Raw genomic sequence first — 22,940 nt, 5'->3', positions numbered from 1 at the left:
TTTTGCATGCTACCACAGGTACTTTTAATTGGAGCAGGGAGGAGGAAGCAAAAAAAAGGAGGGAGGTTTGGTGAAGATGGCAGCTAAGCCATCAGTTTTAAGCTAGGAACATAAAGATAGCATGAACTAGGAACAGCAGCTGGACAGAGAATTGCTTGGTGACAGGAATACCAGTCTTGACACCCTTGATTTGTATTGGATTTTCTCAGTGACCCATCCCACCCTACACCCTTGCACAGAAAGCAAACACAGCTCACTGTGCAGTACTGTATGCAGGTGAACACCCAGGAATCAATGTTTAAGAACCAAACTACTGCCTGTTACAAATAAGCAATCAGAGAAAAAAGCCCTTTACCTCCCTGGAATCTTGTGTAGCGTTACTGTGCTCACTGTCTGCCACTCTCCACTTTAGCAATTATTGAAATGCAGGCTTCTCTATCTCAATTCCTATGTGTTTATGCACTATAATACAATAAAAATATTAGCACATTAAAATGTATTCTATGAAACACTGCACAAAAACATTTTAGCCAGTTTTGGCCAACAGCAGAGGAAAGAAAATATCTCAATACATTTATAAGCAGGTTTATTTAGCTCTCTTATATGATATATGAAATATATCCACAGTTATTACAAAAGTGTGCAAACACAAGTTCTAGCACAGTACAGTAAAAAGGGGTGTTCAAGGAGGTACATCTGAGATCTACAGTATCTTGTCTTCAAAGGAAATATTTCCATTAGACATTGTAGGCAGAAGAAGACACATTTCCTCCATGGCCTGTCCAGTTAGTATGGATAAATACACCTGGCTTCGATAATAATTCATATGTATGTGCACCAAAGTAATCACGCTGAGCCTAGAAAAAGAACACACACAAAGTAAAAAGACACATGAATATCACAGTCATACGAGTACTAGGAATTGCACTTATTGAGACTTGAGTATATGAATTCAAGAAATAAGATCCAACTCTGATATTGTAACATTCATACTTACTTTCTCATTATTAAGTAAAACTACAATGAAACATTTATTAATACTATAATTTTGTTCTGCATACTAACCTAAAAGACAAGCACATACATCCAAAAGTCCAAAGATGTATACTTTTTTTTACATAGCATTTTGATCCAACGGCATTGTAATGGAACAAACTCTCCTTTGGAAAAGAGGTATTGTCTGTGTTTAATTGAGTGCCCCTTTAATCAATTATCATTTATGTAGTACATGATAAAAATTACATTTAACTTTTAACCTTTGATCAAGAACAGACGCTACTTCTGGAAGAAACAAAGGAAAGTTGGCAAGAGAAAGTAGCCTTAAGCTGTCCTTTGGTGACATGCAACCATATATATGGATAAAAGGGGTTAGGGTACTTCATCAGGGAAGACCACCAAGGACGCCCAAAGAAAGGAAGGGCCTGACAGGAACCAAGAAGAAAGACGCCACATACTTATACAACTCAGGTAGATTAGAATGAATATGTATTAGATTGATAGAATACACACAAATTTAATATATAAATGTAACAAAGATGACAGCATTGGGTGCAATCTCTCTCCTGGCTGTGTGAGAATTGGCTTATGGCACACCAGGTAAAGGATACGGTTTTTTAAACAACAGTATCATTATCTCTAGTTCACAGACAGAATGCTAACACATGCTGGGCACTCTCATACCACTACCTCTGACATTCTATGACCAGACATATTATAGTATTTTTCTGTCTTGAATTTCAGGTTTCAAAGAATTATACTAGGCAATCTATGTCTATATTTTTACAATGGCGGAGTATGAGGCACTGCCATCATGGTCCTTAGATCAGTACTTAAATAGCAACACAGTGATATTTCAGTAGATAGATGATATACCACACTATTTCAGGCACCTACCTGAACCAGGTTAGCTGGTAGCATTTCATGTCTGTATCCATCATAAAAAGAAAGTGCTGTAGTGAAGCAGGGCATAGGAATACCAATCTGGACTCCAGTACTGATTACACGTCGCCAGGAGTCCTGGAGGAGGGGAGAGAATATTAATAAAAAAACAACTTTTCAGTGCTTGCTCAAATGTATATGCAGGCACACAAACTATTCTAGTATAATAGCACATGCTATTTCACATCATATAAAATCTACATCTGAGCAAATGCAGTGGTAGATTCCTGATTTTACATAAAGAAGGTCAATCCAAAATAAAAGCAAGTGAGACAGAGTTAGCAAACAGGAAAATAAAAGTGCAGGTATATACTTCATATGCTGTCAAACAACTCAAACAATGATGCTGTTCTTTTGCATAAATATCATCTGTGCATCCCAAAAGCATGAACACAGTTGCAAAAATACCGAACAAACATTGAGACATTTTCAGGACATCTAATCGAGCACACACAGTACAACAACCCACACAAGGGCATAAGAGGTCAGCACATTGCTTCATACAAACACGTGGATAATCATTATTTTATCTGTATATCTGATTTAGTAACCTGCATGGAATATTCAGATTCAATAAAAAGAATTATTAATGATAATATATGACTGCTTTGTTTGCCAGATAATCTGGTTTTAGTTCTGCCTGTCATCTCCTGTCCGAGTCAGAACACTGTTTGGACAGACCTAAATCTAATGAATAGCGGGTCTGGAACACTGTTATTTTTGTGCTACCACAAGCAACAGTAACAGATCAGAGCTTTATACTTTGTACCACTAAAATCCAAGTGCATAGTATGAGCAAGATACATGGCAGACAAGAGAATGTTCATACAGGCTAGACTTTTTTTTCCTGACATTGTGGTTCTACTGAGTTGATATATTCCAGCTTAAGGTTCTTCCGTAATGGTAAAATGGAAACCTTTAGTTTCTAATGGGAGCTTAGCTAGTGTTCAAGAGAAGAACCACGACACAAGGACTGTATGTTCATTTGGTTCTGCATTATCTTGATGTTCACAGCATAAATATACATTGCAACATTATGTAAGACCTTGGTTTGCAGCTTGATATATCTGAATGATAATTAATAAAGTGATGCAAAAGCTTTTCTTTGTTTAGAACTAACATCTTCCAACTTTTTGGTGAATCAGAGGCAAGAGGCATTTGTAGGTATTTTTGAAGGACAGGTCACTAACCCTGGTGTCTGGCAAAATTCTAATTTGGATCTCAGTATAGCCCACTTCTTCATAGTAACTTGCTTGTGCAATTTCAGCCAGCTCCAATTATACAGTTTACTTCCCATCCTGATATTGTAAGACTAGTATGGTCTATTGAAAAAGAATGCCTTGAAACCATAATGATTAATTCTTGCTCACGTGTGTACAGATGCACAAACACAGTTGTAAATAGCTTAAGGATTGGTTAGAGATCTTTGCGATTAAGGATGCTACTTAAATAGGATTCAAAGATGTTCTTTTTACCTTTTCATTTTTCAGTGTGGATATACTTGTGAAAGAAACAAGCTGAAGAAGTTATACTGCTGTTTTTATGCTTTTTCTTCCTTGGAAACTCACCTGACATTTTTCAACAGCAGTCTTAAAGAAATCATCCAACAGCAAATTCTGGAGCTCAGGGTTTCGATCAAAAGCATCTTTGATTTTTCCCAGGAACACACTAGGCAGAAACATGTAAAGCAGGAATCAAATTTCGTATCTTTCTACAGTGGCCCAGAATCCAAAAATTACAGTGCCAAGATTTGACTCAGACAGACTGATTCCAAACATCAGGAAAGATGAAAACAAAACAAAGATCAACAGTGGCTAAGCCACCAGAAAATTGGTGTCATCTGGTAATCTCTAATGCTGACTAGAGAAACCTGGTGTTTTATCAGCTGATTAACTCCATGGATTTCCCAAGAAGATTTCCAGGCTTCTCAGTTTAGCGCTGCATAAAGAAAATTGCCTTCTCTTCTCCCCTCAGTAACTAAATTACAATTCATCCCAATTACCTTCTGATGATGCAGCCTCCCCTCCACATCAATGCAATGCCACCGTAATTCAGTGTCCAACCAAATTCTTTGGCTGCTTGTCGCAGCAGCATGAAGCCTTGGGCATACGAGATAATCTTGGATGCATACAGGGCCTAAAAAAACCCACAACATATATTCAAAGAGAACTTCCACAAAATTGAACAAGAAACTTTACGATTGACATGCTCTATTTAGTCCACATTTTGCTCTGCAGACACCACTACGCAACCCAAAATGGGATGGCTGAAAGCAGGCAACACCTGTCATGAAAGGCAAACATAAGAGCTTCTCACCAAGGTTTACCGCATCCAAAACTTGCTTTGATCTGCAGCTTTAACAGAGTACTCTGCAAAGCGCAATGACTCACCTTGCGTATGTCCTCCAGAAAGGCTTTCTTGTCCCCACTAAATTGAGTCACTTTAGGCCCTTTCAGCAGCTTGCTGGCCTGTACTCTCTCATCCTTGAGGGAAGACAGGCACCGTGCAAACACAGCTTCACCTTTACCCAGGGAAGGAAAGAGCAGACAATTAGCAAGATCAGCATCACCGGTAAGGTCTACTTGAGATACCTGTCCTAATGCACAGTCGAAGTGCCTCTGTATGATGAGCCACTGCTCAGTCAAATGAGAAGAGAAGTGTACAAATTAATTATTTCAGCTGCGTTACTGAGGGGCCAAACTGCCAGCCACCACAACCACTGGGTAAATACCATCTGATACAGCTTTGAAATGATAAAGGAAAAAAACAAAGTTATCCAAATGAAAATTTAACCTCAGGAACCAGCACCAGCTCTTAGGTTTTAGCTGTTTTAATACTCCTCCCTAACCACAGAAAGCAGATAGTCTTGCACAGCAGTGCAAGGCTTGTTGACTTCACTAATTCTTCTAACATACCTTGAAGATAAAAAGCTGTTGCATAAATGCCAGCTCACATCAAAACACTAAATGTGCTTTGAAATACACACACACAAAGTAACCATAACTAGAATCAACAGTAAATCAGCAGGTTTGAACAAAGAAGTTAACTTATATGAGGAAATAAACTTAACAAATTTGGTAGGCCCACAACACTAGTTTCCAGAAACCCACAAGACAGTTTTACAACATCATTAAGCAGGTTATTAAACATCATTTGCCAGGACTAAGGAGTTATCCAAGCTGTATCTTCAGCTGCTAAAGAATAAGCCTGAATGCCAATCTCTTGATCTGATTCCTAATCATGCTGCTTTAAGTTGTACTTATTTGCAATTGAAAACAGGGTTGGCAAATGAAAAAAAAAAAAAAGCTTCTTTTCCAGTGTCTGATAGAAGGAAAGTAATTAAGGTTTTTATAGCTTTCATACTGAACTTTCTTTCTTCCTTTTAAGTGAGCTGTAAATTAAAAAAAAAAAAGGTGAATGTGTCATGAGTCACATTTTCACAGGATTCTGGACCCTCCCAGCAGCAGGATTAACAGACCATATCAAAATCAGAGCTGGCTCCTCTCCATTTCTGCAAAAACTTCCTTCTGCAGCTGGGGAGAAGAAGGAGGGGGGGGAAAATCAGGAAAAAGCAGAGGCAGCATGACGCTGCTTTTACAAGGAGAAGTCTGCAAGTCATGTTTATGCAATAAAACCACACGCACAGCAACTGCCCTAAGAATGGCCATGTTTGCACAAGGGCTATTACACATACTTCCTTATCTACCGATCATTACCTAACAGTGCTACCCTGGCATTGCAGAGGACTCATCAAGGAGTGTGTCCTCCACCCTTAATCTTTGCAGGAACCCTAAAGTAGGGAATATTAATAGCACAAGTGAAAATCTTTGTTTTTCAAGCCTACAACTGAAAGACTATAGCTGTAGTAAAATACTAAAACTATTTACAAAGCTTGTTTTGTAAAAATACGTTGCTGCAATGCAGCCACATTTCTGTCATAGCTATCCCCACAGTTACTCTCTTTAGCACACTGAATACAGTTTACCTTGTCTTGTAATACAGCAGGACTTGGGAAGGGAAAAGGGGGTAGAGAAGGCGTGAACAATAAAGCCAGTTTGAGAGCAAAGAATCTTTGGAGTCATTATCGTACTTACTCAAAGGGAAAGTCCACATGGGACCTGTGCTAAGAGCACTCTGAACATGTTGCAAATCTATTACAACTCAGGTGTCACAACTCTGAGGCCAGGCTGGATAAAAGGGCAGGTAACTACTAGGTATGGATGTGGACAGGTAAATTCTCACACACTTTAGGGATACAATCTAAAGTAATTACAAAATACATTCCTATCATCTTAGTTTGGCTTTCAGTGAGTGGCTGTATTAGCCACAAAACAAAACCCAGCACCATTCCACAGTGTATAAACAAACACCACAACCAACTGCCATGATGGAAAAACAGCAGTCACCATCACAGGGTAGCAGTTTGCCACTGTAAAAATATGTCTGTGCTCCTCAACCCATACCATGGTCCAGCCGTTGTGTTTTTGTCTAGTTACAGTGAAACACAGAAAAAGGAGAAGGAAATGCTTAAATAGATATCTGAAAAAGAAGTACTTATCGAGCAGTGTGCAAGCAACGAGGTTTGGGGTTTCCCTCCCTGCCTTTTTTTTTTTATAAAAAAAAAAAAACAAAAAACTTTCAAGGCTATGATGGGCTTGGGAGCAGGAGATAAAGCAGAGGATGACTGAGAGGAATGCTGCCTCAATAATCTAGCATGACACTGAGTTACATTCACCTGTCACTAAGTAATCACCAGCACTGCAAAGATACCACGTACAACGGTGCAGTAACAGTACTACAGACATTTGAGAAACCAGGTGAAAACAAGCTCAGCAAAGAAGAACAGAGTTAACAGCAGTCAAGAGTAGAAAGACTGCAACAGCCTCTTCTGTGGGCCAAGCCCTAGTACGGGCTCATTTCTGAGATCACTGTGAATTACGTGCTCCTTAGTGTGATGTGCTGTGTGCAGGTAGGAGAGACAAGGCTGGATCAAAGAACTGGTTACCTATGAGTGTGACAGGGACTCCGTACTCCAGGGCAGAAATTGCTGTCCACTTCCCCGTGCCCTTTTGTCCTGCACTGTCCTTGATCTTTGGGAGGAGGTACTTGCCATCACTGTCTTTGAATTTGAGAATATTGGCAGTGATTTCTATCAGGAAAGAGTCCAGCTCCGTCTTATTCCATTCCTGAAATACCTGGAAGTGAAGAAAAAGTATATGTAGACATACATATATACACACCAATTTACTATATATCTAACATATATATCTACTGATTTACTAATATATCTATACATATAGATACATATGTATTCTTACAGTGTTCATCTTATCTCAGTTACTGGTTATTGGTATCTTGCCACAGCTACCAATGATTTCTGCACCACTGAAACAGCACTGCTCAGAAGCCCTGCACTGGAAGGACACCCCAGAAACACAGCTGCAGGGCATCCATTTCCAAATGGAAAGGCAGAAGCAGAGCTGGTCCTGTTAGCTATCGCCACAGGCACTGAGGGCTGGAAGCAGAACTGGTCTTTCAAGATACAACACACTTATCAACTTGCTTCAGGCAAGATTTGTTTGGTTGATTATAAAGCTCAGTCTTGTACTAGCTTTTTTTTCTGGCATGAAGTTGCTTTCTGGGGAGAAATCAGCTGTAGAATGGGAGAGTTCAGATAATTTCTATAAACATTGAGGTGTAAGTGCTTCCTGCCCCCTACCTCATTTTGAAGCTCACCTGTCCTTGGCACAAAGCGTGTCAGAAATATTCATTTCACTTAATTACAGCAGCTTTAAGCTGCCCCTATCAACAGCAGACACCAAGCCTCAAGGGAAGACACTAAAATCTACAAATTACCTTCGACATCTCATCATGCTCCATGCCCACCACATCTTTCATCAGGTGGTAGGCCTCACAGATCAGCTGCATGTCTCCATATTCAATCCCGTTGTGCACCATCTTCACAAAGTGTCCAGCACCCTCATCCCCTACCTGTCAGGAAACATAAAAAAAAGAAATTAAAAATGCCATCAGAAACACTGCTGTCACCATGTCCACTTTAATACCTACCTGTGGATTCCTTCTGCCTAAGAAAGCTTTATCAGCTAGGTACTAACTGAAAATGCTATGAGTCTAACCACTTTGATTCACTTTGCTTCCCCGCCTCACAACCCAGCCATAAAACTTTGTTCTTCCACTGTATTGGATAAGTTATCAGAGTTCAGTTCAGAGTAAATCTGAATTGAATGCAGTCAGCCAGAAATATCAACGTAGCACAGTGGCTAGCTTTATTAGCATTTTATGCATTAGCTTCAGCAACCAAGCTGCCTACACAAGGTAAGGTCAGTATCAAATAAATATTTACCCAGTCACAACAAGGTTCCCCAGATCCCACTTTAGCAGCAATGCTTTGGAATATGGTCTTGATATGGGGCCTGTGGGGAGAAATAATATGGCTCAACAGATAAGCAGAGGACACAAACACCACAAAAGAAAATCCATCAGTATGATGCATCCTTCTGGAAGGATGGGGTGAGGGCATGCTGGCAGGCTGACATATACAACACACAGCAATGTCAAAAAAAGTATGCTTTTCCCAGAACTAGACACTGCAAGAAACGGGGACAGCCCATGTCATACACTTAAAGCACTGTGCAGACAAGCTTAGTGTACCTAAAAGAGTCCAAATATCACTTTCTCCATTTTACAGATGGGGAAACCAAGGCAGGTTATGATACAGGCTCATACTCGGAGAGGATCAGTGGCAGAGCTGAAGCAAAGCCAAATTCTGCTCAATAGCTACAAGAAAAATCCAGGGTGATCTGGAGGAGGAGAGGAAGGAGGGAATAAACTCCATGAATGCAAGTCAGGATACAGTAACTTGCACTACTTCAGTAACTAGGAGCTTCTGCGACCATCAGGCTCCCCATCGCATGGTAAATTTCCAAGCCAGCAAGAGAGCATTACAGAACGCCAAGTCTGAAGCAAGCTAAAGTGACCACTGGGAAAGGAGCATGGGTGGCACATGGGCTGCAGGCGCAATGAAAGAGGGGGGGCAAAGTTCAGGCAAGGGTGGCAAATAGAAGCTGTCTTCATAGAGCTTTTTATAGCAAAAAGAAGACCAGGCAGCAGAGATAACTGTTACGTTGTCGCTGGCTTTGTGCCGTCAAATTTGGACAGGCTGTTACTGGTGTGAAATGCTAAAGCAAAGGAAGGGACAGGGACTTGAGATTCTAAAGCACAAGTAAAGCCTGGAAAACCCCTTTTATTTCTACCTTTGCAGAGAAAATGGGCAATCAGGGATAAAGTCAAATATGAACATCACTGGTAAGTTAACTTGGGTACAAAACAGGAGGGGAGCAAGGCAGAAATTTGAAAAAAAAAAAAAAAAGACAATAAACATGTAGTGAAGCCTCCCTTAACGATGCATGTCAATACAGTGATGTATGCTGCTGCCCATGTTACGGCTAACAGCTTTCCTAGTGCACAGGGCCCCAAACGAAAAATCGTAATAAAGAAATAGGGATTTTGCTTAAACTAATAAAAAAAAAAAAGTACTTTCTCCTCTTTCACACATTTCTACCTCTAGATTTCTGTCGGTATTACTTTTGCCTGTGATTCCCTGAAATAAAAACCTGACCTAGTTTTTCCTGCTATGAAAATCCTCACTGGTGGATGACCCCAGATATGTTGAGAAATCTTGAGCCTTGAGGAAGTAAGCTGGCAACATATCTTGTTCTCTCCACACCCATGTCCCTCCTCTTTTCCTCCCTCAGCTTTTAACATGAACAGAAGATGATTATTGCAGGCCAGACTGAAGAATATACAAGCTCATGCTTACCAGGCTTCTTTGGCTCCTCCCGGCATGAGTGAGGGACCATATCGGGCACCCTCCTCTCCACCACTCACACCGCTTCCAACAAATAAGATGCCCTTTTTCATCAGCTCCTTACAACGTCTCTGGAACAAAAAGAGGAGCAACATTAATTAATTTCTTTTAATGCCAGAGCCTTATAAACAAAGGTTAGCAAATCAGATCTAAATTAGGTTTTCAACTCTGCTTTGAACATGCTAGCAGACAACTTCAGAGAAAGCTTGTACGACAAAGTGAACGTTAGGAAACTTCCTGTTGCTTTGACATGGATCCTTGCAAAAGAGACGTGCCGAGAGAACAAATTCCTTGTAACCACCAGAGAAAAGAGCACCGTATCGAGGCTGGAAAAGGCTCACAAGTAAGTGCCAGGTGATACATGCTGTGTGCAAAGACGTGGGGGAGGCAGATTAGGCCCAAGTTGCTGAGTTCATTATGCAGCAAAGGTGCAATTCTGGACAACTACATGGGAAGCTAATTCCTCTTGAGTGGGAGAGAAACACAGGCTGAGATCTGTAAGCGGAGCTGCAAGCTCTCCAAGTATTAAACCTCATTTAATACCTGTTTTTAACTCTGGCTTGGCCAAGTCACTTATCAAAAAACAGGAACGCGAAAGCAGAAGGGCTAATACCAGTATCCCCTCTAAGATTCAGAAGTACCAATTTGTGTGCAACACTTTCATGTAATCATCCCAGACAGGCTAACGTAATTTCAACAGTTACAGCCTGCTCATATGTAGGCCTTTAAAAATACAAAAAAAAAAAAAAAAAAAGCATTCAACAACCAGATCATTGCTGCTTTCATTACCAAGACAGTCAAACCAGCAGTTCTGTCTTACTGGATCTTCCCACAGTCATGCAGAAGAGAGCAATAACAATACAAATAACAATAACAAATGCAATACTGTCCGTACTACTTCAGAACCTGTATTTCAGGACCTTGTCAGCTCCTAGCACACAAGACCAATTCAATAAATATCCTTAGATTTTCAATTCTTCCTGAAAGCTCCTTAAGACTGTAACAAGACTTTTTCTAAGAGCCTTCACTCTTCAGAAGATGTCAGTAAAATATCCTTTGATAATTTGGGAAACTTAAAATAAGAAATATATTTGTAAAACAGTCCCTATCTACTGCAACAACTGATTTTTAATACACTGCATGATCTAGTTCTGCACAGAACTCAGCTTGGCCTTTCCTGAGGGGAGATGACTGACTGTTCTCACAATCAAAGAGAAAGAATCACGGGAAGTGTATTTTATTCACCCACTTTGGGCAGAAAGCAGGCTTACCGTGGTATCTCTGTACTCAGAATTCCCACCATCAATTATGATGTCTCCAGTCTCCAGCAAAGGCACCTGCCAAAAATAAATCAGCATTTTGTGTTTTTTTTTGCCTAGACTCAAAAATTTATTACTGACAAATAACTGAAATCTTCCAGAGGAAGCTTCTCTAAGAAACAGAGGGAAATCACAGTTAGAAAGAAGGTTTGCCTCACCAGTTTATTGATGAAGTCATCCACCGCACTTCCAGCCTTCACCAGCAAGATGATGCGCCGGGGCTTCTTCAGCTTCGAGACCATCTCCTCCAGGCTGTGGGCGCCGATCACTTTGGTTCCTTTGGCCTCGTTCGCCAGAAAGTCATCCACTTTGGAAACCGTCCTGTTAAAAGCGCAGACCTGGAAGAACGCATTAATAACGTGTCAATAAAAGCGTGTTAATAAAAGCTGCCAGCTGAACAGCTACTTTAGCTCAGGCTACAAATTACACAAGTAAGGCCTGATGCCGTGTGCTCTCCCGCTTCCACCTGAAGGCACCGAGCAGGGCCGAGCCTCTAACTTGCAGCGTGTCTCTGCAAGCACCTCGGGAGCCCATTGCTAAGAGCCAAGCCTAAAGCACGCTTCAGCGAAAAAGGTGCTGATGCGTAAGCCATGCATCAGGTGGCTGGCTCAGCACGGGCACGCAGGGCTGCTTTTCGCTGGAAACGGGACAAAGGACAGCCGGGGTGATAATTACGAGGGAAAACCAGCACCCAGCGGGCTACCACAGGGGAAATAAGGGCTGCGCGCCCGGGTGCGGCCAGGCAGCGCTTCCCTCGGCTCACCACAAAGCCGTGGTCGTCCATGTTCAGGATCAGGTTCTGGCCCATCACGGCCAGGCCGATCAGGGCGATGTCGGCTCTGCGGAGGGGGAGGAGGAGAAATGTCAGCGAGTCGCCGCCAGCAGCGCCCACAGGGAGCGCCCACCGGGAGCACCCACGCCCTGACCCGGCCGGCAGCCAGCCCGGCCCCCCCTGCCCCCACAGCCCCCTCAGGACCCTCTCAGCCCCCCTCGGCCCCCTCAGGACCCCCCCGGGACCCGGTGCCCCCCCCCCCGCCCTCACTCGGCCATGGCGGCGGCGGCGGCGCTCGGGTCCCGGTGCGCGGCTCCCCCCTCCCGCCTCGCTCCCTCAGCGGCACCCAAGGGGCGGGGCGAGGGCAGAGCGCGCCCATTGGGTCCCGCCGCCAGGCCCCGCCCCACTGCCCATGGGCTGAGGGTTCGGGAGGGAGGGCGGCGCCCCGCCCCTTAAAGGGCCAGGCCCGTCTCCCTTAAAGGGCCAGGCCCCCATTAAAGGGCCAGCAGAGCTGTGGGAGGGGGCAGCGCGGTGGCAATAAACCGGGGTTTAGAAGGGCACAGGCGGGCCCGAGGTGCAGGGGAAGGCCAGGCTGGCTGCCACCAGCCGCTAAGAGGGGGCCCCCTAGGGCAAAACCCATGCCAGGGCCACATCGGATTTGCACTTGGACCAGGCGCTGTTGAAAACCGCACGTTTGGGCAGCAAACACCGACCCCAGGGGCTTGGGGGTGGCTGGGGGCTGTGCTCTTTCCTCTCATTAAGGAGCAGTAATTATCTAACCGCTGTTGGGAAATTGGCCGCAGTTGTAGTCAGCGCCTCATACACCGGCCAGGAGGAGTCCTAGCCCTGGGGGTGCCACAGCACGAGGACTGGGAGTAGCTCGGGGGAAGCAGCACCACAGCAAATCTGTGTTTTAAACACAAGGTCGACCTCCCAGAAAGGACTTCCCAGGACAGCAACCCTTAGGTAGGGGCACTGGGTGAAAGAAAGTGCTTCAGTGGAGGAGCGAGCTGCTTCCCTGAAGCAAGGGCAACCAGAAAAAGCCAATGGGCTTCTTACGTGCCTGGCTCACAACTCGGGTGGGTCAGCAAGAAGAAAGCAAGACATCCGTGAGGGCTTTCCAGAGAAAGAGCAGATGCTGGCAGCAGCCTGGTGAAAGCATTTTGCCATCACGAGGCTGTTTTACAGCTGCAGTTACCCCAGAGATGGTGGCCCATTCCTGTGGGGCTCAGATGCTTGGGGAAGGCCATGTCCAGTCTCCTCCCTGGGGCTAGAGACACACAGGGAGTCCCTGGCACATTGTGGTTGTCCCCAGAGCTGGGACCTCACTCTGGTGGCTTGATTTCACGCATTTCCTGTCATTCTTAGCAGTCACCCCCAGACAAGCGAGTTCAGCATTGGCAGCACTACTACAACCTTATTTTATCTGTCAGTCAAAAAACATTTTTGAAATCATCTAAAAGCGACTTAGAAATGCTGTGGAACATACCAAAGGGAAGAGGATAACAAAGGATAAGGAGAACCTCTCATCCTTCTCAAGAACAGCTGAGACAAATCTCTTTCCACAAAAGCATAAGCTTGCTCAGGACAGATTTTTAAAACAATACAAGAAACTAGTAATGAAATCCTAATAAAAGGAGCACACGTTATACCTGCTAATGCACTTGGTTGTACCTTTATTGTTTCACCTCGTTCACTAACAGTTCAGTGGTGCAAGGTTACCATACACAGTTAGATAATATCTGCATTGCACACCTAAGGCTATACAGCAAATGGATCAGAATTAGTACAAATACATGAACTATATTTACATTTTGTATACTCAAGCTCCAAACATCAGATATTTACAAAATAAAATATGAAAATGAAAATCTGAAATTAATGTACAGTGTTGCTGATGCACTCCTTCGCTGGGATGAAATCAGTTTGCAAAGACATTTGTTCAAGAAGGCCACTTATACAGTGTATACCTTGTATACCTTGTGTACAGAGAGGTTAAACAGGGAAATGGGAACTGCAAGAAGAAAAAGGATGTGTTTCAGTGCAACAGCATGTCTAATGTCCAAAGTCAAGAACGTTAGTCAACTGCACGTGAAGTATGAACAAGCAGAGTGGAAAATTAAGAACTGATCCTGGGAAGTGCTGATCGTCCAAGACTCCCTCTGCTTCTACTCCTTGGATTCAGTGTGAGCAAGAGGTAGCTCAGTACTGCTCAGGATCGGGCCATAACTTGGCAACATTAAGAATTCAAGTTTTGACCTCCACACCCTCAGTTTTCTGAATACACGTCTGCTCCTGTTAATTTAAAAACTGTTCCAATTGACATTGGACACGACCATCTGGTTAGTGTTGGACTAGTTTAGATTTCAAATACTTAGAACGCATAAATGGCCTTCTGAACAAAAAAATCTCAGTCCTGTTCTTGAACACCTGATGTTTTTAAACAAGGAAGCACAAAATTAATACATTCCTGCTACATATAGTATAGTTCAGACCACATATTGGGGTTATTAACCTCAATGGAGAGATGCAACGCGCACGTTAGAGACCCATTTTGAAGTACATTCAGCAAACCGTTCCAGAGCAGCATTAGTATCCTTCCTTCGAGCAGCAGGTTAACAACTGCATGTTCAACAAAAACACCACCACAGTATAAACTAACACAAACTGAGGCTGTGTAAGTGTACCAGAAAGATGCAGAGGCAGTATTAGTTGATGGGAGAGTACCAATGGGTGTTGTTCCAAAGCTAATCCTTTCTTATCTAAGGTGCAATTAATTACAGATGTATAAATATACAATACATTACATAAAATTAAATCCCTGTAAATTAGATAACAAGCAGCAAAAGGTTAAGTCTTTGCTTTGAAATACCTTGCTAATCAGTAATAAGGACTATTACACACTGGCAAGAAAAAAAACATCTCCGTGGTTTGGAAATAATATTACCTTCCCTTCTGCATCCCACAATATAGGAATCTTCTTTTAAAAAGTACTTAAAGTGCATTTCTAAAATACAGTATAGAAGGTTTAGTTCAGTTTTAAAAATATCCAAGAAGCTCCATCAAACATCATAGGGTTTTCATTGGACCAAAAGATAATTTTCTTCTCCCATTCACTGATGAACATAAAAAAAAAAACAACTGTGGCACAACTTCACTCTCAACTCTCTCTAAGAAATGCCTATCAAGTTTGCTACGAGTGTTTATGCTCAATGGGCTGGCAGGCCCACAGCACAATGCCTTGCCTCTAGTGGCTGGTCCTGAGAGCTGTCTGACTCCAGGACATCATAAGCATAACCAAGAGAGGGTTTTTTAATGTCAAGAGAAGGCAGCTTAGCATATTTTTCCCTTCTAAACAAACATTTTTAACTTGTCAGGCTAAATCAAAAAAGCTTTGAAGTGAATGGAAATCCACTTTTTTTTTTGGCTTTGCTCTCCTTTAGAAGAAAATTTGGATTTCAGTCATCAAGTTTTAAGTAGGGAAACCAATGTCTCAGTACATACTGAAAAACCGAGTGCCTTTACATCAGACACAGTAATAGTAATGCCCACTTGAACTTCATGTGAAAATTGATTTTGTCATAGATTATGCAGCTTTAAGAGATACTGGTGTTTAAAAACAGCATCTTGTTCTTCTGATGACCTGTTATCCATACAGACATCAAGTCACCAGAAGCTGCTTGGAGTCTTTAGATATAAGACACTTATGTAACACAGCTGTAACATTTCCAGCTCTGTATAAAGTAAGCATCCATCTCTTCCTGTTTTCAAAGGAAGATCCCTTAATCGTGTTTCTATTTAATGCTTATTTCTCCATGGTTCCTTTTCTGGTTTATCCAAAGCAAAGACTTAGCAAACTAGCTTTCTTCTAGTAAAAAAAAAAAAAAAAAAAAAAGATAAAAATTAAAATTTTTATCTCTCAGTGCGTCACATAATACCACCACTTAAACTGCTAGCCCTCCTCAGACTGGTTCCACTTTTATTATATACAGTGGTGGTGGTGGCAGCAACAACTCAGTGCTTAAAATTAACCTAATTCATTCTTAAAACATCTTGAGATCGGCTTAGCTCCAGCCTGGGGAGCCCACTCCCAGCTCTAGTGGTCTTACTTATCCACACACTGGAAGTGCAGAGCGCCCATTGCATAACAAAGAACTATCATCACTGTAATAAGAGTCACATACAATTAAACAAGACAAAAAACAGAAGGAAAAAACAACTCTATTATGCTCCTGGGTCCCCAGGACATACACTCACTCTGGGTTCCAGTTCTGAAATAAATCTGAGGTCCATAGGAGACAAGATGAGCACATGATTTAGCTTGAGTACTATCTTGAAATACATAAGGATATGTCCTAGCAAGTGTCAGACTCCATCTCCCTGCTCCTTTTTCCAACCATCCTTTCAAGAGGTCCCATTATGCATTGCACTTTATCAAATGAAAAACTAATAAAGCTAAAAAAAAAAAAAAAAAAAAAAGCGCTGAGCTGATGACAGTCCCACGTATACTTTTGGCCACAGAACTTCCAAGGCATGGCGAGACCTGGCGATGAGTGACCTGAATCAAAATGACCTTCCTGAGCTGGAGTCACAAAACTATTTTTTCTCCTAGATGTGCCTACTGTAATGGTGGAACAAAACCCTTTTATCTCTCCCCAAGAGACAGGAACCTCAGGACTGAATTCCCGCATGTTCCTCCAGGATCACAGCTAGCCCAATCAGTGCCCAAGGTAAGTCAAGAAAGTACAGCGTAGCAGTCTGAAACACAGTAAAAGAAAACAAAGAAAAGCCCCCAACCTCCCTGAAAACCTAAGAAAAATGAGCTCACTTCTCAGGAAGGAAACTCATTTTGCCTTCCTTTCTTGGGGCAAGGAGCAAAACTTTGCCCACAAGGAGAACTTCCATTGTAGGTCAAGAACTACCACCACGCAGCTGATCTCCAAGAAGCCAGATATTACACCCCACTGACCAAGACCAGAATCTACTTGATCTGTCCTCCAGGAAGGATTATTTCTGAAATTAAAAGTAAGTGTTGGGGGGGGGGGGGGGGGTTAGCTGATGAGAATTGCAGCAGGTAGATTAAGAGACATTCAACAGTTATTCCAAACGGAAGTGGAAGTGTCCTGCTGTTCCCTGAAGAATACTGCAAGTGCAAGGTCCAGAAAGCATTTTGTAGGCAGAGGGTACTTTGCCCCATGGACAGACAGGATGTCAGCTGAATATTACAGGTAGGGGATGCATGCATAAAGCAGGCATTTCAGAATAATGCCAAAGAACTGTCTTTCCTAGCAAACCAATTACAACTGGAAATCTCTTCCAGGAGAGGTGATGACTGCCGCTACAGTAACTCCAAAGTCAGAGCTAAAAGCAGAAAGGGGAGATATTGCCCTCCTGTGGTGATCTCCTGAAAACGCTCCAGGGAATGACCACACTGGTTCCTCACCTTCAACACACTTCACCTGTGTCAAATCCGAGGCTGAGCACCTAAAACTTTAGAGAACATATCTAATATTTCAGCGACAAGCCATTCATTATTCCTCCAGTTCTGTCTGCTCAGCTCACAGACGAGTACTGTTAATGTTTCAGGGGAAGAGTTAAAGCCAAGTACTGCTCACCTGCATCCCCACAGCAAAAGTTTAAAGGTAGATCACTGTAGCCAGCCCCTCTTGATTTGTTCCCTACCTTCTTCCAGTTTATGTCTTAGTCTGTTGGATCTGGGGAACTCAAAACCTTGCACCAAGTCCAAAATCCAGTCTGCCCAGATAGATTTATCCAACATCAGCTTTCAACAGAGTTTAAATCAGAGGCTGGATCCAGAAAGCCTGAGGAGCTATTGCAGTTCCTGGCCGGGTATTGTCTACATAGAAGGGATAATCTTGCCCTGGCATTAGCACTTTGCCCTGAGGGAACTGATGACTATTGCCAAGTCACAAATTGAATGAAAAACCTGCAGAGCTCCGGACAGACAACAATGGACAGTGGGACAGACACTAAAAGGTCAGTTGGAACGGGAAAACAATTGTTATAAGAATTTTTTTCTTCTTTAGAGCCGTGCATAATCACTTTTTTTCTTTTCCATTTTTTGTTTGGCCACATGCTACCAGTAGGATTCTCCGCACGAGTGAAAAGAAACAAGGTAGTGTTAGAATATCTAGAAAATGTGATGGAGTTGGGAAGGTAGGGGATGTTAAGCCACAGGATTACATACAAGAGAAACTGTCAAGAATCACAAAGAGAAAATGAGAGGTAACACTTTATCTATCAGAAGGCGAGTTAGGGAGAACAGATGAGAACATTACATGGACTCAGTACTTCAGCTGGCCCGTGCGTCTTCGAGCCAGTTTTGACCTGCACAAGAAAGAAGTAAAAAAGCATTTGTTGAATTCTGGAAGTTTATTTTAATTCCCTCCCTAGACTTTCTCCACCTTTTTTTGCTACCCTTTCATATAGTCCTTGCTTACTCCACACATTTAGAAAGTAAAACATATCAAGGGCTATAATCTGAAAGACATCTCATTCTTCTGCTGTGCTCCTTTGGAAGGATGACTGGTTCTTTTAAGGACTGCACTGTTAAGAAACATTTGACACTGTACAGCAATAGCTTAGTTTCTAATTCTTTCTTTCTTTTTACTGAAATTAAAAGCTACAGTAGTGAGACCTCTCCAGCAAGCAGGGGATGTCAGTGACTTGTACTAAAAGAGAAGGCTTCTGGAGAAGGTCAAAAAAGGAAGGAAACAAGATTTTCTGCTTTAGTCCGCAATAAAGCGAATGAAAAAGCAGTCCAGAACCACCTGCATATAGGTATTAAGAAATTTTATAGATTTGTAAAATATGAAATTTACAAGAAGCTTGAAAGACATTTTGTGGCTTCCAAACGTTTCATTGCATGATGCATACCACACATGTCCAAACTGTATACACATGTTAAGAGTGTCACAAGCCAAAGCAACAGCCACTGCATTTCTTGAAATACAGGACTTTTTAACTTTTTGTTCCCCACCCCCCTGGCTTCCCTTCAGGAAAACCATTTTGTCAAATTCTTCGTAATAAGATTAAATTCTGTGACAAACTATCTGCTTACTTTATGACTTTCTCACTATCTTTATGCTCCGCAGCCTGTCTGCTCAGGAACTGCCTCTTACCTTATCGTGCCAGCAAGAAGTGGGTTGAAGGCGTATAACCAGTCGTTCATGTCTTTGTCATTGATGGCCTGGAGCAGGACCCCACGATGCTTTGTGCACACACCAAAGGTGTTGGGTGTCTGGAATATTGAGGATAATTTAAAATAACTAAGTCTACAGGCACAGAAGTTAATGCATAATCCCTCCCTCAGGAAGAATGTGCAATGTCCAATCTCTAAGAAGAGATAAGGTCTTTCCATTAAGTTTCACTGATCATTTCCAGGATGTTACTAGTCAGACAAATGGAACATCACCTCCACAATACAGTTTTAATTCAAGCAAGAGTGTGGACTTTAAGGGCAGCTGAAATGGACAAGTAAAGTAAGTTTGATTCTTTGCAGAATGCTTGCATGTGGTTTTTTTAAAAAACAAAACAATAAACAAGGTCATTTTAGCAATACTTGCTCATTAAAAGCAAACACAATCCAGCACAGCAGTTAGTTTCAGTCTCCTGTAGAATTACACCCAAATCATAAGAAAGCCTGAACAAATTAGGAACACATTGAAGGCAGAGTCACCAGATGCCAGATAAATCTCCAAACAACCGCATGTCCCTCAGACCAGAGATGACACAGGATGTTATGGATGCACTACTAACTTTAATGCTCCTGCTCTGCAGATAAACAAACAATTGCTCTGAGACTCACCTTCACCATTGCCTGCTGATCCTCACTGTATTCCACCTGAGCTGTGGATAAGTTTATGATCCCTCTTTCCACGGGATCTTTGTCACTGTTGTAAATAAAAACATAGGGACGGCGGACCACCACAAAGTGCTTGGCCCAAGAGCTGGAGAGTGGTTCCTTGAAGTGGAGGTATCCTTTCTTTGAGACCACAGAGCTGGAAAAACAAAAACAAAAAGCCACAGATAAATATCAATACATTTTCCCCTAAAGAAGGCAGCTACTGAGTACTCCTATTAACTACAAAGCACTGTACAGAACTTGGTCCTTAATATGTTTTGTCCACAACAACATCAGCAAGCTGAATTTTGTCTTCAATAACTATGTAAAAGTCTCACAGGAAAAAGGAACCACAGAGATCTCTACTTCAGTGATTTTTAGCCATGGTTTTGATAATAAAAACCAGTACTTATAAGTAACTAGAAATCTTGTTCATTAAGTAGATGCAGGGAATGAATGCTGCAGAGATCAAATATCAACACAACTCTCACCAGTCCAGCTTCCAGCCTACATCACTGACCACTGTGTAGTCCTGCTATCAACTGTTTAATTTACCTTCCTCAAATGGGGAAAGAAAACTAGAACTCTCAGAAACCCTTGTGACAGCACTTAAGAAGCCATGATGACACTACAGTAGAAACATACCCTGGTCTGATTTCCTCAATATCAGGAACAAGATTTAGGAATTCATTCTTTCCAGCTCTGGCAAGATAGGAACTTTCTACTGCAGGAATTATCTGGAACTGTTCCATCTCATGACAGGGACTCGAGGCACGAGAATTTGCTTCTGGAGTCCTTTAAAAAAATGGAGAGAGAAAAATAAATCAGAACAAAAGAACTGAATGTGGCACTTTAATTTAAAGTGCACCTACAATCTAGACTTTTATAAGTTTCATCCTCCAGTACAAGTTTTTTTGTATAATATTGCAAGCCATTTGTAAAATATTGAATATCATTTCCCTCAAAATCTTTGAATAAAACTTGAGGCTCCGTTGTAAGGAGATAAATACTAACTGCTAGTAAGTTTTTTCCCACTACTTCTCTCATTTCTCTTGCCAAATACAGTCACAACACAGAAACATTTCTTACTACGGTTTGATGTATACTTAGTACTCCTCTCAGGGATGTTAAACAGGGAAAGTACAAATTATATCTTTCACTAAGTAGTTATTCCTAATTTCATCAAAAATATCTTCTACAGATACAGCTGAGAAAAATAAATGACGAGATCATTTGCTAAACTGTTATTCTGGGTTGTTGTTTGTAGGTCTTTTAAACAAACACCTGAAAAAGACAACTTAGGGACTCTTGATTGCTAAAGAAGTGCTGGTCCCTAGAACAACACACACAGATTGTTCAGTTTTTTATCCCTTGTGCTGAAAGAAAAGTACAAAACAAGGGGAAAAATCATTGTGTGGAGTGACTGGAAAAGATAAGGAGAAGGTCTACATAAAGAAAACTACAGAAAATAAAGAAAAAGAAGGGGAAAAATTCAGAAAATATAGCAAAGATAGCCTTAAGCGCACTATATGCACTAAGGATTATTTTTTCTATTCATATCCTAAACTTACTTCTGATCAATTGAATTGCATCTTGAATCCACCAGCGAAGGACAGGTAGATGAAGGTGTGAGGGTAGCACTGCTGAAGCTTGACACTGATGGGTCCCGCCCAATCGGAGAAATATCAGACAACTACAAGGACAAATACACAGAAAAATATTAGAGGTTTTTTTTTGGTATTCAGTCCTGGCTAGAATGTGTCAATTCTGCATGCAGAAGGCTTGGATAACAGAAAAGTATTTCTATCAGTCATTTCCCTACTCAGTTTTACAATTTTTGCCTATCTATCTATGGGTGAAAATACAATGGCACTTCTGTGCATGCAGCTTGTTATTAATGTCCTACACTCCTGATTATTCACACCTTGATTTCCTCAACAGAATATTGGATTATCTGGTTTGCCATGTAGTATTACCCGTGTCTACTGTCAATATTTTTAAGACCTGAATTATCTTTTTGCATAGGGAAAATGAATAACCTCCAGTCTGCTGTTAAACTAGAAGCTACACCACCACTGTCCAAGTTCATACCATTTCTAATTCCTTCAATAGTCTTTGGAACCCAATGCTGAATAGCCAAATGCTTCCAACAGACTGAAATTAAAGATAATTAATACAAAGTGTTTTGTCTCTTCATAGTATCAACAGTTTCCATAAACTACAAATATACTGCTATTGTACTACAAATACGATGTATTGTATCAGATGAATTCTTTACCTTACAATCACTGATGCTGTTGTACACCTGGTTAAATTCCCGATTGAAAGTGTGAGTAAGAAGCTGAAGACACTGAGAGGAAAAGAAGAAACAAAGAAAAGGATTTTACTTGAAGATTTTTAGGGAAATTAGAACACAAGGCAATTAGCCAAACATACTTGGCAGCTCATGAAAGAACATGCAAATTCTAAACTGCTGTGAAAAAAAAAAAAAACAGAAGAGGGGAATAACCACTTCCCTTGATTAAATTTTAAAGTTTCATTTACAGAACAACTAAGGAAGAGGGATGAGATGCAGCCATAACCGCGCAGACATGGTCACCTGCACTGTCTGGTAAGAATGGCTGATTTTTGCTGTAGAGCATATTAAACTGAAACTCATGCAACACTGGATATTCACCACCTTACATGACAAGCTCATCATTAATCCATAATCAATTCATAACTCAATTTAGACCCCCACTGCTTTTCTTATATTATACCTTGGTGGCCAGCTCTTTCTCCCGATCCACCAGGCTCTCAATATCTGTGGAGTCATAGCCACTGCTCTCACTGGGCGTCACAGCACTCTCAAATGTTGTGGTGGAAATCTGGGAGGAAATGCTAGTGGAGGTGCTCAGAGTTCCACTGCTCAGACTGGGAGACAACGAGTCACTCAGAGACTTGGGGATGCTGTCACCAAGCTTTTCACGAAGCAGAAGGAAGTGCCGTGTTTTTTCCACCTAGTAAGGAAAGAAAGCAATATCATTTGCTCCAGGGTGTTCCCTAGTTGACAAGCACTTCATTCACAGGCATTCTCGTAAGATTCATACAAGTAAACACTTGGTCCCAAGAAAAAAAGTCTCCAAAAAAGTCTCCTATAGCACTAGAAGTTAAATCTAC

At 41.7% G+C, this 22,940-nt stretch overlaps 2 protein-coding genes across 11 annotated transcripts in view; both read right to left on the bottom strand.

Moving 5' to 3' along the window:
* Positions 1-569: 569 nt before the first annotated feature.
* On the bottom strand, positions 570-12,306 carry PGD (phosphogluconate dehydrogenase). Its single transcript, XM_083802622.1, has 13 exons — positions 12,188-12,306; positions 11,909-11,984; positions 11,304-11,483; positions 11,098-11,163; positions 9,779-9,897; positions 8,303-8,372; positions 7,795-7,929; positions 6,944-7,133; positions 4,329-4,459; positions 3,941-4,074; positions 3,507-3,606; positions 1,894-2,016; positions 570-857 (listed from the first exon to the last, which is right to left on the bottom strand). The coding sequence occupies exons 1-13, from the start codon at positions 12,193-12,195 to the stop codon at positions 738-740; spliced, it is 1,452 nt and encodes a 483-aa protein (XP_083658748.1). The 5' UTR covers positions 12,196-12,306; the 3' UTR covers positions 570-737.
* A 1,260-nt stretch (positions 12,307-13,566) lies between these two features.
* KIF1B (kinesin family member 1B) overlaps positions 13,567-22,940 on the bottom strand; it is a 96,645-nt gene continuing 87,271 nt past the window's right edge. For all 10 annotated transcript variants that reach the window (XM_083802610.1, XM_083802607.1, XM_083802611.1 and 7 more), the window contains 7 exons: positions 22,541-22,780; positions 22,060-22,131; positions 21,353-21,474; positions 20,427-20,576; positions 19,746-19,938; positions 19,060-19,178; positions 13,567-18,265 (listed from right to left, as the gene is read on the bottom strand). In XM_083802610.1, the coding sequence (XP_083658736.1) occupies positions 18,223-18,265; positions 19,060-19,178; positions 19,746-19,938; positions 20,427-20,576; positions 21,353-21,474; positions 22,060-22,131; positions 22,541-22,780 (939 nt within the window). In that variant the 3' untranslated portion in view covers positions 13,567-18,222. The remainder of the gene's footprint in view (positions 18,266-19,059; positions 19,179-19,745; positions 19,939-20,426; positions 20,577-21,352; positions 21,475-22,059; positions 22,132-22,540; positions 22,781-22,940) is intronic.

The sequence above is a fragment of the Anser anser genome (assembly GCF_964211835.1).
Source record: "Anser anser genome assembly, chromosome: 17".
NCBI classification, from domain to species: Eukaryota; Metazoa; Chordata; class Aves; order Anseriformes; family Anatidae; genus Anser; species Anser anser.
This window is presented reverse-complemented; position numbering and strand designations above follow the sequence as displayed.

Bases quoted from the DNA above. Each gene is read 5' to 3' on its own strand.
- PGD (XM_083802622.1), bottom strand. The intron at 11,164-11,303 runs GTGAGGCAAACC...TATTTTTGGCAG, and splicing joins ATGACTTCATCAATAAACTG to GTGCCTTTGCTGGAGACTGG. The intron at 4,460-6,943 runs GTAACCAGTTCT...CCCTGGGTAAAG, and splicing joins AGTCCCTGTCACACTCATAG to GTGAAGCTGTGTTTGCACGG.